This window comes from Microtus pennsylvanicus, chromosome 12, assembly GCF_037038515.1.
Source record: "Microtus pennsylvanicus isolate mMicPen1 chromosome 12, mMicPen1.hap1, whole genome shotgun sequence".
NCBI lineage: Eukaryota > Metazoa > Chordata > Mammalia > Rodentia > Cricetidae > Microtus > Microtus pennsylvanicus.
Window position 1 is genome coordinate 29,236,393 of NC_134590.1, and position 15,970 is coordinate 29,252,362.

Below are 15,970 nucleotides of genomic sequence, written 5' to 3' on the forward strand. Positions count from 1 at the left end.
ATTTGGATTTCCCAGCCTTAAATTCTATCAGATTTTTATGTAGATATATGCAAAATCTCTTAGGGTCTCTAGTGGATAAGTATATTATAAAACATCCTCCATCTCTTTTGCAATGCTTTTAAATTATTTGTTGCAGATGTTTATTATTCTAAACCTTGAAGCAAAATAGATTGCTAAAGTATATGAAAGTAATAAAGTAAAAAAATATTTTTAAGAATTCTTGCTGGACATGGTATCACACACCTTTAATCCTAAGAGACACCTTTAATCTTAAAAGCAGAGGCAAGTAGCTCTGAGTTTAAGGCCAGCTTGGTCTGCATGGCTAGTTTGAAGCCAACCAAGCAGAGCTTTATAGGGAGACTCTTTCTTAAGGAGTCTCTTTGTTGAGGACCCTAAGAGAGACATACATGGATCTAATCTACATGGGAAGTAGAAAAAGACAAGATCTCCTGAGTAAATTGGGAGCATGGGGACCATGGGAGAGGGTAGAAAGGGAGGGGAGGAGAGAAAATATATATAGCTCAATAAAAACAAATTTAAAAAAAAGAGTCTGTTAGTTTCCATATTTAATTGCTTAACAACATAAAACTCTTCTAGAACAGATTTTTAAAAATACAAATTTTTAGGAGTCAGTAAGCAGATATATGTTTCCTGCTACACTTTCAAAATTCATACTATCTCATTGTATGAGGGTGCGGAGTGAAGAGAAAATTCCCTGATAAAACTGGTTGAAGTAAGAGAGTTGTCTCGTTGTAAATCATAAGGCAATTTAAATGTTCTCGTTCTACATAGAGATTAGGGATGGTTCACTTATGCTGGGTGAACACTCTTCGTGCAGCAGGCCCTGTTCCCAGGGCTTTGTAGGCTATGATCTTCTTGGCCTGTGTGAGGCAGACACCGTCTCGTCTCCAGTGAAAGCTGAGGCCATCACAGCACAGAGAAAGCAACGAGAGGACATCCAGGGCCTGGGTGTAGAGTCAGATCTCTGGTCTAGCGTCTCTCACAAAGTCCAGTGACTAATACTATTTGGTATTTCCTACTCTATCTGTCTATGGTTTACAGATAAATTAAACATTGGTTGTGTCCGTATTGTGGTACAGACATTTATCAAGTAGTTTGGTGATATGTGTATCATTTTGAAATTTTCAGAAATGTTGCTGGGAGTCTAATATTTCATCTTTTAGAGCATAATGAAGAGCTCGGGAACTTTAGTGATGGTCACTCTGACCATCTGTCCTTAGCACAACTAAATATAGATTGGCGTATTTAAACTTCTTAGACCAGACAGAGCAGGGGAGGGTCAGGGCTTTCAGTTGTTGTCAGAGAATGTGTTTGATCTTACATGTTTGCCCGTGTTCTTAGTAAGTTTCTCCTTGTTCTCTTTTGTTTTTAAACAGAATAAAGACCCTAAAATGTCTCGAGTTGCACTGGAGTCTTTGTATAGACTGCTGTGGGTTTATGTAATTAGAATAAAGTGTGAGAGCAATACTGTAACCCAAAGGTGAGTGCTGTGTCTTCAAGTGCATTTAGAATAAAGCCTTAGCAGGTAGGGTATTGCTAAGAGGTAAGCGGGCGCGTAGCATATGCAGGGCTCCGAGCTCTAGCTTAGTTCTCAAAGAAGTAAGCAAACGCTTGTTACCATCAGACCCATGGAATTGTATGAGAGCATTGCGGAGAGGAGTCTAAATCCCCTTGATGCAGGAGTGGGAGGAGTTCTTCACTGGTGTTATCATGATCTCTTGGTCATTAAGTCTCCTCTTCTGCCCCTAGTCGCCTGATGAGCATAGTGTCGGCGCTCTTCCCGAAAGGCTCTCGCAGCGTGGTCCCCCGTGACACCCCTCTCAACATATTTGTGAAGATCATCCAGTTCATTGCTCAGGTGGGTGCTTCATCTCATTGGCCCTCTTGCACAGGCTGGCAGGGACAACCATTTTAACGAATGGTGGTTTGTATTTTCCTACGTTTTGAGAAATGTTTTCAAAAATACTAACACTATTCAAGAGTGAAAAGCAAGTATATTCAGAAAGTTTTCAGAAGAATACAGGACCTGATGATGATCTTGCATGTGACAAGGGATGGGAGGAGCCACATAGGTGGACACACATTTGATTGAGGGAGGGTTGAGAAAGTGTATGATAGTCCTAATAAAAGTGGCTGGAGAGATAGCCCAGTGGTTAAGAGCATGGCCTGCTCTTCCAAACATCCTGAGTTCAATTCTCAGCAACCACATGGTGGCTCACAGCCGTCTGTAGTAAGTGAGCCCATGGGGCCTTCCCGTCTGTCTTACAGCATTAGGATTATTGGAATATGCAAACTCCACAGCAGTTTTTTATGTGAGTGCTGAGGATCTGAACTCAGGCCTCACACTCGTGCCGTGGACCCACCCAGCCGGCTCCACAACTCACAATCTAGAACCTACTATAACTAAATCAAAGGGGTCTTTTAAGGACTAGAGAGAGCTCACCAAAAACTTCTAGGATGGAAGAAATCCATTCTCATCCAAGCCAGGGAAAGTATCGGGCTGTTGTGGGGGCTTTGAGAGAGGAGCCCTCCTCTGTGAGGATGCCCGAGGACCCTACTGCTTCTGCTCTGCCTTTCTCCCTGAGCAAGAGGTGGCCACCTCTTCCTCTCTCCTCGTATCCACCCCTTCTGTGTCCACTACTTCATAAGGCTTGTGTCCCTTGAAGCGTTCCTGGGATGTGTAACTTCCTAGCCTCTACAGAATAGAAAGTTTATGAGGAGGGTATTGAATGGATTTTGTGGGAGCCATACCAAGGTCTCAATTGTGTCTCCCTTTGGACATCAAAGTACGCATTCCCTCTCAACTCAGGGAAATGCCGGTTCTAGGAGATTCATCATATTTCTTGTGAATGAAGCCAGATAGTTTAGTTGATCCATAATCAAATTAGTTTTTAAAGTTTTTTAATATATGTATATAGTGTTCTATTTGCATGTGTGCCTGCGTGACAGAAGAGGGCAACTGGTCCCGTTACAGATAGTGTGAGCCACCTTGTGGCTGTTGGGAATTGAATTTGGGATCTCTGAGCAGCCAATGCTCTTAACTGCTGAGCCATTCCTCCCGCCACATCAAATTATTTTGTTACAATGAGGGGAAAAAAGAACATTTAATAACGCGAATGCGCATCTGTGATTGGTGCCGAGAAGAAATGGTAATTTGCTGAGACTGACAACGAAAAAGATTAACGAACAAGTTTCAGTTTTGATCTTATGCTCAGGAAGCAGTGCTGTTAAGGTACACTGCTCACCCTGTCTTATTTCTAGAACTGGACTGTGCCCTCTGTATTTCTAGACTGTCCTCGAACCCCATACCTCAGGCACTCGTGTGTCTTTGCTAACTGTTTTCCCCATTGAGATCCTTTGTCGGGGTCCTTCCCTGTCCTTGCTGCCTCCAGGCACTTCCGTTCTTGTTAATTCACATATATTTGTCTTGCATTCATTTGCATTTTAACCATTCTAAGGGCAGAAATCTATTGTTTCCAATATATATTTCTCAGCTTTTGTTACATTCTAGCAAGATACAATGATTTACTAATTAATTAATTTCTTTTCTTAGGAACGTTTGGATTTTGCAATGAAAGAAATAATATTTGATCTTCTCAGTGTTGGAAAATCTGCTAAAACTTTCACCATTAATCCAGAGGTAAAGATAAAAAATTACATTGCAGCAGCAATGGTGTTTTCATACCGAGAGTGAAAGTTAGTCCTCTTGGGGGTTATGTGATCCTTGACAGTCATCAGTCTGTCTGGGGGCAGCGCTGGAATCTTTCCAAGTTTTGAAAATAGATAAAGGAAACTATTAACCCACTTGCTCTTGATCAATGGTGCCCTGAGCAAATGCCCAGAGTAGCTCTACCACACGATGGAATGTTCTACTTCCATCCGGGTCTCTTGAGTCTATAACTGTGGCTCTGACACTCGGATGTGTGAATTAATGGAATGCATCAGTACTTTGTTATATCTAAAAACGAGTAACACTTCAACGCTTTATCTTCTTTACTTAGTAAACATGAGCGGACATTTTACTTTCTTCTTGTGTCCTGTACTGCATCGCCACCCAGTGGGATGCCTGTCCCTGCTTTATTCATCTCTGGTGCGGGTCACAGAGAGTGACATGTGAGGAGAGACAATGGGATGCGGGTGGAGAAAGACAGAACACTTACTGAACAAGGAAACGTAGAGAAGCGGTCGGGTCTGGGAGAAAGATCGGGCATCTCTAACAGCATTTTGGGACTTCTAAGACGTCAGGCTGATCTTAAAGGAATGCAGTCAGTGGGGGCGGCGAGGTACAAGTTTTTGGAGTCTGGAATGGGCAGTGATCGATGCTGTGTAAATCTGTGTACCTTCTGTGGGAGAGAATACAGATGACGGAAGGCAGCTTGGCAGGAGCCTAGAATGGGGGGAGAGGTGACACAGCCAGGAGCACAGAAGTGGCAAGAGGTGGCAGTATTTGGGGAAAAGAGTTCCTGATGCTGCCTGTGCTGCGGGAAGCAAAAGAAGTTCCCCTGATGAGGGAGACATGCTCCAGGGAAGTGTTGTGAGGGGTGTTTATCCCACTGATACCTGAGACACATGCTCTGCTTCAGGGTTAAGGGACATGGATGTATTTTAAATTGAAGAGCAATGCTGAGGATAATAAACAAGATAGAAGGGCCTGATGCTTTAATATTCTAGGAGGTACAAGCCCCCGTTGTCTTATTCACTATTCTGTTTCTGTGAAAAAACACCATGACCAAGGCAGCTGTTATAAGGAAAGCATTTAGCTGGGGGCTTGGTCACCATTTCAGAGGTTCAATCCATTATCATCATGGCAGGGAACATGGAGAAGTAGCTGAGAGCTACATCCTAATCCCTAAATGAAAGGCTCCAGGTTTGGTATGGGCTTTTGAAACCTCAAAGCCTACTCCCAGTAACACACTTCCTCCAACAAGGCCACACCTCCTAATCCTTCTAATCCTTTCAAATAGTGCCATTCCCTGGTGACCAGGCATTCAGATATATAAGCCTTTGTGGGCCATTTTCATTCAGAAATTCATGGAAATTCCACCCAGTCCAGGAGGCCATCATCACCCACTACACTGTGAGAAGAGCAGAGGGGACAAAGACCATGTGTGTGTGTGTCCGTAGATTGCTGTGACTTGTGGAAAGAGGGTTGATGTGGTTTCTTCCTGTGAAGAAGAGAAGAGGTATGAGGGGGAGGAGCTGAAAGAGTCGTGGAAGTTGAGAAAGAGCAGAGAGGTGTCAAGTATGTCTTAGCAACAAAGAGAGCCAGTGGCCTCAGAAGGGCATGGGTCCGTCTGGGAATCTGAAACCACAGTAGACTCTGCTGCCTCGGCTGGTTCACAATGTCGGGTAGAAAGATTAGATTCCTTCTGTCCTTCTTTCTCCCAGCCCCTTGGCATATAAAGTGCATGGCCCTGATTTCTTCCTCTTGGGTCTGTTTTCTCTGAAGAGGATGAACATTGGCCTCAGAGTCTTCCTCGTCATCGCGGACAGCCTGCAGCAGAAAGACGGCGACCCTCCCATGCCCACCACGGGAGTCATTCTTCCCTCAGGAAACACCCTTCGTGTGAAAAAGATTTTTCTCAATAAAACCTTGACTGATGAAGAGGCAAAAGTCATAGGTTAGTGTCAAGTGGAACGGATTAATTGCTTTTGGGATATTGTTTTGTGTAAGTCCATAGTCAGATCTAAAGTTTACCCAGCACCAAGTGTGCATGCCCCAGTCGTACAGTGATCTGCTGATTACGTTTGGGTAATGTCTTTAGTATTCCTGACCAGGGTCTTCTTGTCAGATGTGTCTTCCCACGGGGTGCTATTGAATATGTTGGGTCCCTCAAATCTGAGTTTGAGTTCTCTGCGTGATTTGTATGCAGTATCCCAAAGAGCATGTCACAGTTGGGGAGCGTTTTCTAATGTGATAGCAGCAAGTGCTCTTCATTGAGAAATTGATGGGTTGTTATTACAGTCGGCCATCTCGTGTGAGTTTCTGACATTATTGTGCCTGTGCTTTCTTTCTCAGGAATGTCAGTTTATTATCCTCAAGTAAGAAAAGCATTAGACAGCATTCTTCGACATTTGGACAAAGAGGTTGGGAGACCCATGTGTATGACCAGTGTGCAGATGTCCAACAAGGAGCCTGAAGACATGATTACGTATGTACTAAATATGTGCTCTTTCGCTATCTTTGTTTACACAGGAATGTACATGTCAGTGGCTGGTCCTTATTTGCCCGTTTTTGTACATTTTCTCCTGGACTTCTCACATGTGGCCCTTTGCTGTAGTTTTAAATTCAGAGATTCCTTCCACAAGCTCCACTTAGTTGTTTTATGTGATGCCGAATTAGTGCAGATAATGAAAGTCCAGCAATGAACCCTACTTTCATTTATCACATGAATGATTCTCGCTCACCACAGATAGGTATATTACTGACTTAAGTCTAACAAATGGTTCCACATACATATTCCTGCTTTGATAGAAAAGAAAGGGCCAGGAGTCCTTCCAATCTGGGCTCCTGTGTTTCTGTCTAGGAACCAGAGGACACAGAGGGAGCAATGTGTGGGCAGCCCTTTAGAAACAGACCCATTTCACACCCCAGCCCCATGCTTGTGAGTTTTCATTCATCGTTTTTTCTCTGCATTGTTAGGAACTTCCTTTCCATGGGGTGGCATGTTTTATGATAGCCATGCCTCTTGTTTGCTAGCAAGCTTCAATATTTTCTATAAGGCAGATTTTGGATGTAAATGCAGTTTGAGATAGATGCACTGTAGGTCTTAGAATAATAACCCATCAGATATTTTCTCTCTGGGATTATTTAATATATGGCCATCTTACACTGCTGTGATGTAGTGGCCTGAGAGCTTTCAAATGGGAAGGTTTTGTGTGCTTGACTTCCTCCCAGACATCTTCCTCCTTTTCACCACAAGTACTCTTGCATTCGCGTCAACAAGTTTACATCCAGTTCCTCCCATGGTCTTGTGAGAGCCTCAAGTTACTACAGTGTCTGTCCACTGGTCAGCTTGCTATTCTGTGACTCCTTTTATGAATGTTTTAGTTTGGTGTTCTCTTCCCATGATCTTTAACTTTAGGCTAACAATAGACTTTTACTGACTAAGGGAGACACGAGATAGAAACAATTTATGACTTAGAGGTCTCGGAGACTGCCCAGAACTCCTGGACGTCACACTGAAGGCCAGAAAGTGTATCTGAGAAAAGGGCGTAAGGCTGGTGTCTGTGGGGGCCAGAGTGTTGCCTAAACAAATGCCCCACGTGGTGCCCGAATTGTCATGTTTCAAAGAAGCAGCCACAAGTTCCAGGTCACACTATGACTGACAAACAGTCACTGTGGCATGTCTGCCTGCTGCATTTGGGCACTGTGGTCCAAGGGCCAGTCAAGCTGTATCTAGCTGGTCCCACATGGCACTGGTAACACCCAGATGAATCACATCCATACCTGATGGTGAGAGATCATCAGGGATCTCGAGACATAGCCTCACATTTAGAGAAGATTCTGGGACAACATGAAATTGTAAGAATTTGCCAAGTTTTTTTTTTCTTCTCCATTTTTATCTTTGTTGACTCCAGCCTCTCTTCTTTGTCCACTTTTGCAAAAGTCACATTTTGGGGACAGGCATACCTCACGGAGTTACACACTTGACCGTGGTTATGAACTAGTTAGCAGGTGCACACTGAGGAGTCAACAACAGTTTTGAAAGGCTTGGTGTGCCTGGCTACCCATCTGGGTGTGCATCTGTGGTTTATCCAGGGCCTTGCAGACCAGAGAGCACGTGTACCGTTATTGCTGACGTTCAGTAGCTGCACCTTAAGCCACATCTAAGGGATTTGTGTTGTTCATCTTGTGGTCACTCTGATCCATGCGTTGTATCGCCACACACAGTGACAACTGTGTAAATATCTCTATAACAGAGACTGACCCGAAGTTTTAGAACCTTTCGATTCTTTTCTGCCTGGGGATTACTGCTGGGCAGCTAGAAACCAATGAGGATGTAGGAAAAGCCAGAGACTTTCCTTTAAACACAGATCAGATTGAAAGCCGGTGCCAATGAGCAATCGGTTAGGCATTTAAAATAAATTAGTGAAAAGCTTTAAGAAACTGTGCTGCAGGTGGTGAGAGTGTAGCTCAGTGGTAGAGCCCCTGTCTCGCCTGAATGATGCAGTAGATTTGTCCCTTAGCATCCTCCCCATCATAGACACATATATAGTAAAATTAAATTATATTAAACATTTGCTGTTCAGGAGGGCCCAGGATTTTAAAACATCAGTGCCTTTAAACAACATGAAACCTAAACCTTTGCACACGTGTGTTTCACAAGAGAACAGGAAGAAACGATATGGATACTCACATTGGAGAAGATCTGATAGTAAAACTAAATAATTTTAGATATTTAATAATACCAACACTATATTAGTTACTCCTCTTGCTACTGTGACAAAATACCCGACCAAAGCAACTCGAGGACGGAAAGGGTTATCTTCGAGGACGGAAAGGGTTATCTGAGTTCACAGCTTTAGAGCATGGGTTCAAACTACGAGCACACCTCACAGAGTTAACATACTTGACCGTGGGCATGAACTGAGGAGTAGTTGGGAGGTTGTGGCAGCAGGAACTCGAGACAACCAGTCACGTGGCATTCACAGTCCAGAAGCAGAGTAAGTGTTTTGTCTTAACTTGCTTTCTCTTTTCTGTTTAGTCCGGGGCCCTAGGCCATGGAATAGTGCCTCCTCCATTCACAATGTTTCTTCCTACCTCAATTAAGCCAGTGTAGGTAATCTCTCAAGGCATGCCCTGAGCCTGTTGTCCCTCCTGATGCTGCGTCCTGTGAAGTTAATGTGTTAACCAGCACACAGCTAGTTATAATAGTAACTAGTATTTAATATGTTTGTAGATAGCTAAGTTCAAATTAAATAAAATCGTAAGTACTTGAAATTATTAAGTTGGTACGAATGCTTCCTAATTAATGAAGTTAATTATTTGCTGTCATTTCCCTGAATGGTCTCCATCCTTCCACTTACGCGTTGGTGGAACTAGCGGCTGGGTCCATATGAATTTGTATGTGCCCCCTTTCTACTGGAACCATTAGCCTTGGCTCCCATCTTTGGCAACATATTTGCTAAATGGATTTTTCTAACCCACGTGATATGCTTCTTAACTCTGTTTTGGGTTTTTGTGATACATTTTTCAGGGGGGAAAGAAAACCCAAAATCGATTTGTTTAGAACATGCATCGCTGCGATTCCAAGGCTGATTCCTGACGGCATGAGCAGAACCGACCTCATTGAGTTGTTAGCAAGGTAAGTGACATCACCGTCTTGCTGTCTTCAACACAGAGGGGGCAGCAGGTACAGTTTTGAGCTATCTGATTTACTTTTTTTCCCCCTTTTTCCTATTTACTCTCTCAACTCTCATCTTTTATTGCCCCCCACTCAAAATTGTAACTTCTAACGTTCTTCCACATCTCCCCTAGTCCCTATTTTCCAGTTTCCTGTCAGGTCATAGTTCATTGATCTTTATGATAAATATCCCTTGCATACGGGTCTCATTGATGTTTACTTCTGTGGTCATTCAGTGTCTGAGATTTTGACTATTGTGTGATTTTTTTTTTTTACTCTTTTGCCTTTGGGGGGAGCCCACAACCAGCTCCCAAATAAATCACACATGGAGGCTTATAGTTATGAATGTCCGGTCTGAGCTCGGCTCGTTTCTTTCCAGCTTGACTACCGTTTCCTTCTGGACTTGTATCTTTCTTACTTCTGGTTACTTTTCTTTGCTTCTTTCTCCATGATTTGCTGTGTAGCTGTATGGCTGACCCCTGATGTCCTCCTCTCCTTGTTCTCTTGCTTGCTCCCCCTTTTCTCCTCGTTTCTCCTTCTATTTATTCTCTCTGCTTGCGAGCCCTGCCTATCCTTGTTCCTGCCTCACTATTGGCCGTTCAACTCTTTATTAGACCATCAGGTGTTTTAGACAGGCAAGGAATCACAGCTTTGCAGAGTTAAACAAATGCAGCGTAAACAAAAGCATCACAACTTAAAATAATACTCCCCAACAGGTGAGCAAAACCCACTTAAGATTTTTTGTTCTAGGAGAGCCTCCCAAGTTTAAGTATTCGCATCCCCACGAGGCACAGTGTAGTTCTCTAACGTGAATTAAGAGCATAGCTTGCTTAAATGTTGTTTCCTAGCCTAATTCCAAGGTGGGAGGGCAGCCTTCCGAGGCTCTACTGTGTGTAGAGCCATAGGGGATCGTGCAGTTAGGGGTCAGCACACTGTCTCCAGGAAAGACCAGACAGTGACTATTCCAAGGCTTTGCGGATCATGCCGTAGTCCAGTGGTTCCCAACCCCTCTTGTGGGGGTTGAACGATCCTTTCCCAGGGGTCACCTACAACCATCGGAAAACACAGATATTTACGTTATGATTCATACCAATAGCAAAATTACAGTTATGAAATAGCAACAAAAGTAAGTTTACAGTTGGGTCCCCGCAGCATGCGGAACTGCGTGAGAGGGTCGCAGCGTCAGGAAGGTGAGACGCACTGCCGTAGACTCCCTCTTGTCTGCATTCTCCCTGTAGCATGACAGGAGTGAACATGACCAGGCATCTGCCTGGAATCAGCCCAGAACCGCAGTTGGCTAGCCACACCCTAGTGGGAAGCCAGGCAAAGCGACTGTTCCCAGCCGTGAGTGCTCGGCTGTATTGAAAAATGTTTACTGGTTGCTGGGCACTCACCGAATTGTGTAAATAGTGACTAGATTTCAACAGCAACCTGTTCCAGCCCTGGGTGGGGACATCTGGCATTTCACAGGCAGGCCGCACCCCCTCGAGTGCTGGGACTAGGGATGGAGTGGTACTTGTCTCTCGGAGGAATGTAGGAGACAGAGGGGCTTATCTGGAACTGCACCCTTTCCTTAACCCCTCTCTCCTAGTCAGCCTCGGCAGTGTTGTTCTCGGTACCGAGTTCAGCCTGAAGTCTCGCGCACAGTAGACAAGTACCAGACAGCAGCTGAGCTGCATCCCGACCCCCTTCTCTAGCAGACATCATGCGTACGTGCATTCTTGTGCTTCATTTTGTAGCAGGGTCTCATCTCACTACACTGTCCGGGGTGGCCCTCATCCCCATCGTGCCAGGCAGGCCTGAACCTGGGAATCCTCCTGCCGCAGTCTCTGGGATTTGACGTTTATGCCCATAGCTCAGCCCTCTTTTAAATTTACCCTGATTCGATGTGCATGTGTCTGATGGGGTGCGCGTGCCATGGCACAGGTGTAGAGTTCAGAAGACAACTTGGTAATTGGAGCTGTTCCCCGGCTCCCACCTTTGTGTAGGCCCCGCCCTCCGAGCCTTCTCCCAGCCCTTCTCTCTTCATTTTTGCCATAAATCATATCGCACAGCTATATGCTGTGTGTTGCTACTGACCTCTCAGCACTAAGTCAGAGGCAGGAGAATTAGAAATTGGAAGCTAGACTGAGTTACATCATGAGACCCTGTCTCCAAACTAAACTAAACTAAACCCAGAGTTTAGCAGAATTGGAAAGTTGGGTCCCCATTAGGAGCCTACAGGGTTAATTGCAGCCTTCCTCCTGAGGAGAAGAGAGAGCAGTTACTGTCAAATCTGTTCTCACTGGTCCCTTCTTGACCTACTTCTCTGTGGAAGGCGATCGCTCCCACCTCCCCCAGAATGAAGCCTCACCTGAGAGGACGAGGCCCTGGAGGAGGGGAAGAGCCTGCTTCTGAGCAGTGAGCAGCGGTGGGATTGCTGCTGCTGCTGCTGCTTTCCTTCTTCCCCTGCAGCTGCCATTTTTAATTAATTTCCCTCCACGACTAGAAAGAGTCTCGAATATGCTGGTTTGGAATTACAATGTCTGACTCTCCCTTACTCCAAAATAAGGGAAACCAACAAAGAAACACCAAGAAAGGGCATGTCGTAAGTTTATAGACCTCTGCGGACTCCCTAAGGAAAGATAACCCCTGACTTTAGTTAGCCAGGGCCCATTGTCATCTCCGCGGCACAGAGAGTCATTAACTCGGGCACCTACATCCCCAGTTATGCTGACTGGTGTGCGATACTCAGTCACAGATTTAAAGGCTGTGGAAGTCACTAGCGTGGAAAGCAATGTCACTCTGTTTTCCACAGTATGTGCCTTTGGTGTCACCACCGAAGGCGGCACGCTGGGCTCGGGAGGTGTAGTCCCACCGTGTTGACTGTGGTACACCGTACCTGCTGCGGCTGCTGTGGCTGCTGCGTGGCTTGCTTCTGAAATCCGTCAGCTGAAGGCTGGCTTAGCGAAGATCAGATCCGAGTTGAGCAGACTGCGACACCTCTCTTTTGAACCACATAACACGCCCTCTCTCACTGTGGCTAACTCTGTCCTTCCATGCATGCACGGAGCGTGTGTTTTCTAACTCTCTGTTCCTTTGAGTCATTTCTAACTTCAATGCATTCGCTTGCGTTGTCAGCCACTGAAATAATCTTTAGCTCTAGGTCAGGAGCTTGTGTTCATGTGGTGGCTTGCGTCACAGCTTCAGAACTACAACCCCTTTTAATTTTATATATCATTTTCTCATATTTTTTTTGTTAAAATTCTGTAACTAAAATTATGATCATTGTATTGAAGTCTTTAAAAAGTAATTTAACTTTTTAAAATGTAATTAATACGTTCTGATTTATTGAGCCCTAGCTCTATGGGGCCTGCTGGGCTTGTTGTGCCATTGTTTCATTTTCAAAGTGTAGACCTTTTCTTCCGTTTTCACCCTCAGGAATTATTTGTTTATTCTGTCCAGATCATTACCTCTGTGATGAGCTATTTATGTTCATTTACTGCTAGGATCATGTGTAGTTGGACAGATTTTTTTTTTATTGATTACAGGAGAGCACTATAAAGTATGTTAAGCATGGGCGAAGTTTGAAATGGATTTCTGATGTCATCTGTATTTCTACACAGCAGCCTGTCGTTTAAATTCAAGACTTCCTATCCTGAACTTTAGCAAAAACATCACTGATGATGGATACATTCATATGAAATTTAAACTGTAGACTAACATAGAAAGAGCGATTATAGGGTGGCAAAGTGAACATGAGCCCCATCTTCATGTCCTCAGAGAGCATTTGAAGAGATGCATCGAGTATCTTTAGGTTTTAGAGCAGAGGTTTGTGCCCAGGTATCTTGGCTGTAAGTGTTCCTGACGACACCGTGTTTTGTTCCGAGGCTCGCTAACGGGATTCTGTTCTTGGTAGGCTCACGGTCCACATGGACGAAGAACTGCGGGCGCTGGCTTTCAACACCCTGCAGGCACTAATGCTTGATTTTCCAGACTGGCGGGAGGACGTGCTCTCCGGATTTGTGTATTTTATTGTTCGCGAAGTGACTGATGTCCACCCCACTCTTCTTGATAACGCTGTAAAGATGTTGGTACAATTAATAAACCAGTGGAAACAGGCAGCTCAGATGTATAACAAGACCCAGGACTCCCAGGTACCACTCGCTCTCACATCCGTAGTGAATGACCAATTGTGACACCAATTGACAGGGATTGACTCTCTCAAGCTCTGCAGTCGTTACTAGTTGGAATGACCTTCTGTTGATGGCAATCCCTTGTGCCTTACTTTGTACTCTCTCGTGTGTTGGAAACCAAGTGCTTGTATCTAACCTTTAGCCTCCTTCATTTGGTAACAGGTTATGTTTTATCGAGCATAGGGTTGTACGGTCATTCTGACATGAAGGTGTTTCAAAGCTTACATACGAAACCTTTGTTAGTCTGTCGCTTGGGTTGATTGTTTCAGCAAAGGGACCAGTTTCTTAAGTGCACAGGTGTACACCTGGCTGCTTTATAACACTGAAAACACCGTAGAACCCTGGAAGCTCAGAGTTGGACCGTCCAAGCTGCCCAGGGGCCTTTATGAGCCTAGAAATCCCACACTGAGCACAGGTGATGCCGTTGTGCCTTAGATACGGAGCCTGCACTTACATAGGAAAGACGCAGTCCAGTCTCTCGGTTCCCATCTGTGGACGCTGTACTGAGAGTGACGAGGTGATGGTTGCAAGGTCACAAGGGCATCAAGCCAATCCATCAGGGTCACAAGGTCACAAGGGCATCAAGCCAATCCATCAGGCACATCCTATTTAGACTGCCACTGGGATACTTCTCTATTTTCTTTTGTGCTAATATGGATCAATTGAACTCTGAACCTCATTCCGCCTACAAGGGCCTTACCCCCGATATATACACCAAGAACTGCTATTACTTTTTATTCTCAGATCGGGTCTCACTAAGTCGCCCAAGTTGGCTTTGAACTCACTCTGTATCCTGAGCTGCCCTGAAACTTGTGGCCTTCTTGCTTCAACCTCCTGAGTGTCTGGGAGGACAGGCTTCTGCCACCAGCCCCAGCCCACGGTGTCACATTGTTATGAAGTGAATGCCGTTGAAATCCCTTGGGCCGAGGCAGCCCTGTTATCAGAATGCTTGTAATACGCTTTGCTGGTTACTGTCTCTCTTCCAAATTCATCCATCCTTTTAAAGGTTGTTTTTAAACTTGCTTTTTTTTTTTTTTTTAATCAAGCATGGTATCGCTAATGGAGGTCCTCACCCCCCTCCTCTGGAAAGGAACCCGTATTCCACTGTGTTCCATGTGGTCGAAGGCTTTGCCCTGGTCATCCTCTGTAGCAGCCGGCCCACCACCAGACGGCTAGCTGTCAGTGTCCTTAGAGAAATCCGGGCTTTATTTGCACTTTTGGAGGTTCCTAAGGTAAGGTTTAGTTGTCTCACGAACGTGTTTGAGACTGTCCTGTTGCCTGTCTCTGCTCCGTGCAGGTGGGGTTCGTGTAGCATGCACTCCTTTACGTAGCCTACTTTACCCGCTGCATGCTGGAGCGGGCCTGCTGCAAACCCGCCCTACCCCCCCCCACCTGACCCTGCTCCCTAGTTCTTCACAAGAGCGTTAACTTGGACTCCGCTCAGCTTCGCTTCCTGTTGCCTGCTTTGCGTACGCACTCCTCGCTTGTTCAGACGCGCGGTCTCTCTTTTACAGGGTGATGATGAGTTAGCCATCGACGTGATGGACAGGCTGAGCCCATCCATTCTAGAGAGCTTCATCCATCTCACAGGGGCCGATCAGGTAACTGCAGGAGTCTCTGCTCCCCAACAATCGCAGTGAGTTAGACTGTATTTCTCATGCAGATAAAGGGTTAAAGTGACGCGTGTTTATCCTCTGACTAGTTCTTGTTGCCATAAAAATCAGTTTCTCGTTGTAAAATTCTAGCCTTTTTCGATCTAAGACCTTTCCCTTAAATGTAACGTCACTGGACCATGGTCTGCTGCTGCTGACTGGTTACAAACATAGGAGGAAATACTCTTTAACCAAAGGGAAGAAATACGCTCGGCTTTTTCAGTCGATATTTTTATTTTCTTTATGAAATTAAGTAAATAGTATGTTAAAATGTAGAGAAACATTTTTATCAGCAAAAATATTACAAAAAAACCTGATGGTAAAGATGTCTTTACTTTTTTCTCCTCCAGCCCCACCCCTCCTGTCCCTTTCCCTCTCCTCTGTTTTCTGTGCTTGGGATAGAACCCAGGACCACATCCGGTCTGACTCGGGCAGACTTCTTTTAGTCTTATGGAGTGTCAGTAGAGTTGGGTGGGAAGTCAAGTTAATACTCCAAGGTTGATTATGGAAACGACTCTGAAATTTACTGCTTGCATTTTAATTCTCCTATTTTGGAATACATGGATGGAAGATTTATTTGCATTCTGCTCAACACCTGGTTCTTATAACTCATCTGTTATACACAACCACAGGCAGGCAATAATAAAATTTTATATGCCTAAGGCATGATTTAAAATGTATACAATTAAAAGAATTGTTTTATCATTAACTATGTATTATGGTAACAAATAGAGTAATAAATGACTTATAATAATGCCTTAAACAGTGCTTAATG

At 44.6% G+C, this 15,970-nt stretch overlaps 1 protein-coding gene across 9 annotated transcripts in view; it reads left to right on the forward strand.

Annotated features, from left to right (window-relative positions):
• The window catches only part of Fryl (FRY like transcription coactivator), a 225,016-nt gene that overhangs the window by 141,132 nt on the left and 67,914 nt on the right, over positions 1–15,970 (forward strand). For all 9 annotated transcript variants that reach the window (XM_075943110.1, XM_075943111.1, XM_075943109.1 and 6 more), the window contains 9 exons: positions 1,398–1,501; positions 1,771–1,879; positions 3,575–3,661; positions 5,471–5,642; positions 6,041–6,173; positions 9,222–9,329; positions 13,267–13,504; positions 14,590–14,775; positions 15,058–15,144. In XM_075943110.1, the coding sequence (XP_075799225.1) occupies positions 1,398–1,501; positions 1,771–1,879; positions 3,575–3,661; positions 5,471–5,642; positions 6,041–6,173; positions 9,222–9,329; positions 13,267–13,504; positions 14,590–14,775; positions 15,058–15,144 (1,224 nt within the window). The remainder of the gene's footprint in view (positions 1–1,397; positions 1,502–1,770; positions 1,880–3,574; positions 3,662–5,470; positions 5,643–6,040; positions 6,174–9,221; positions 9,330–13,266; positions 13,505–14,589; positions 14,776–15,057; positions 15,145–15,970) is intronic.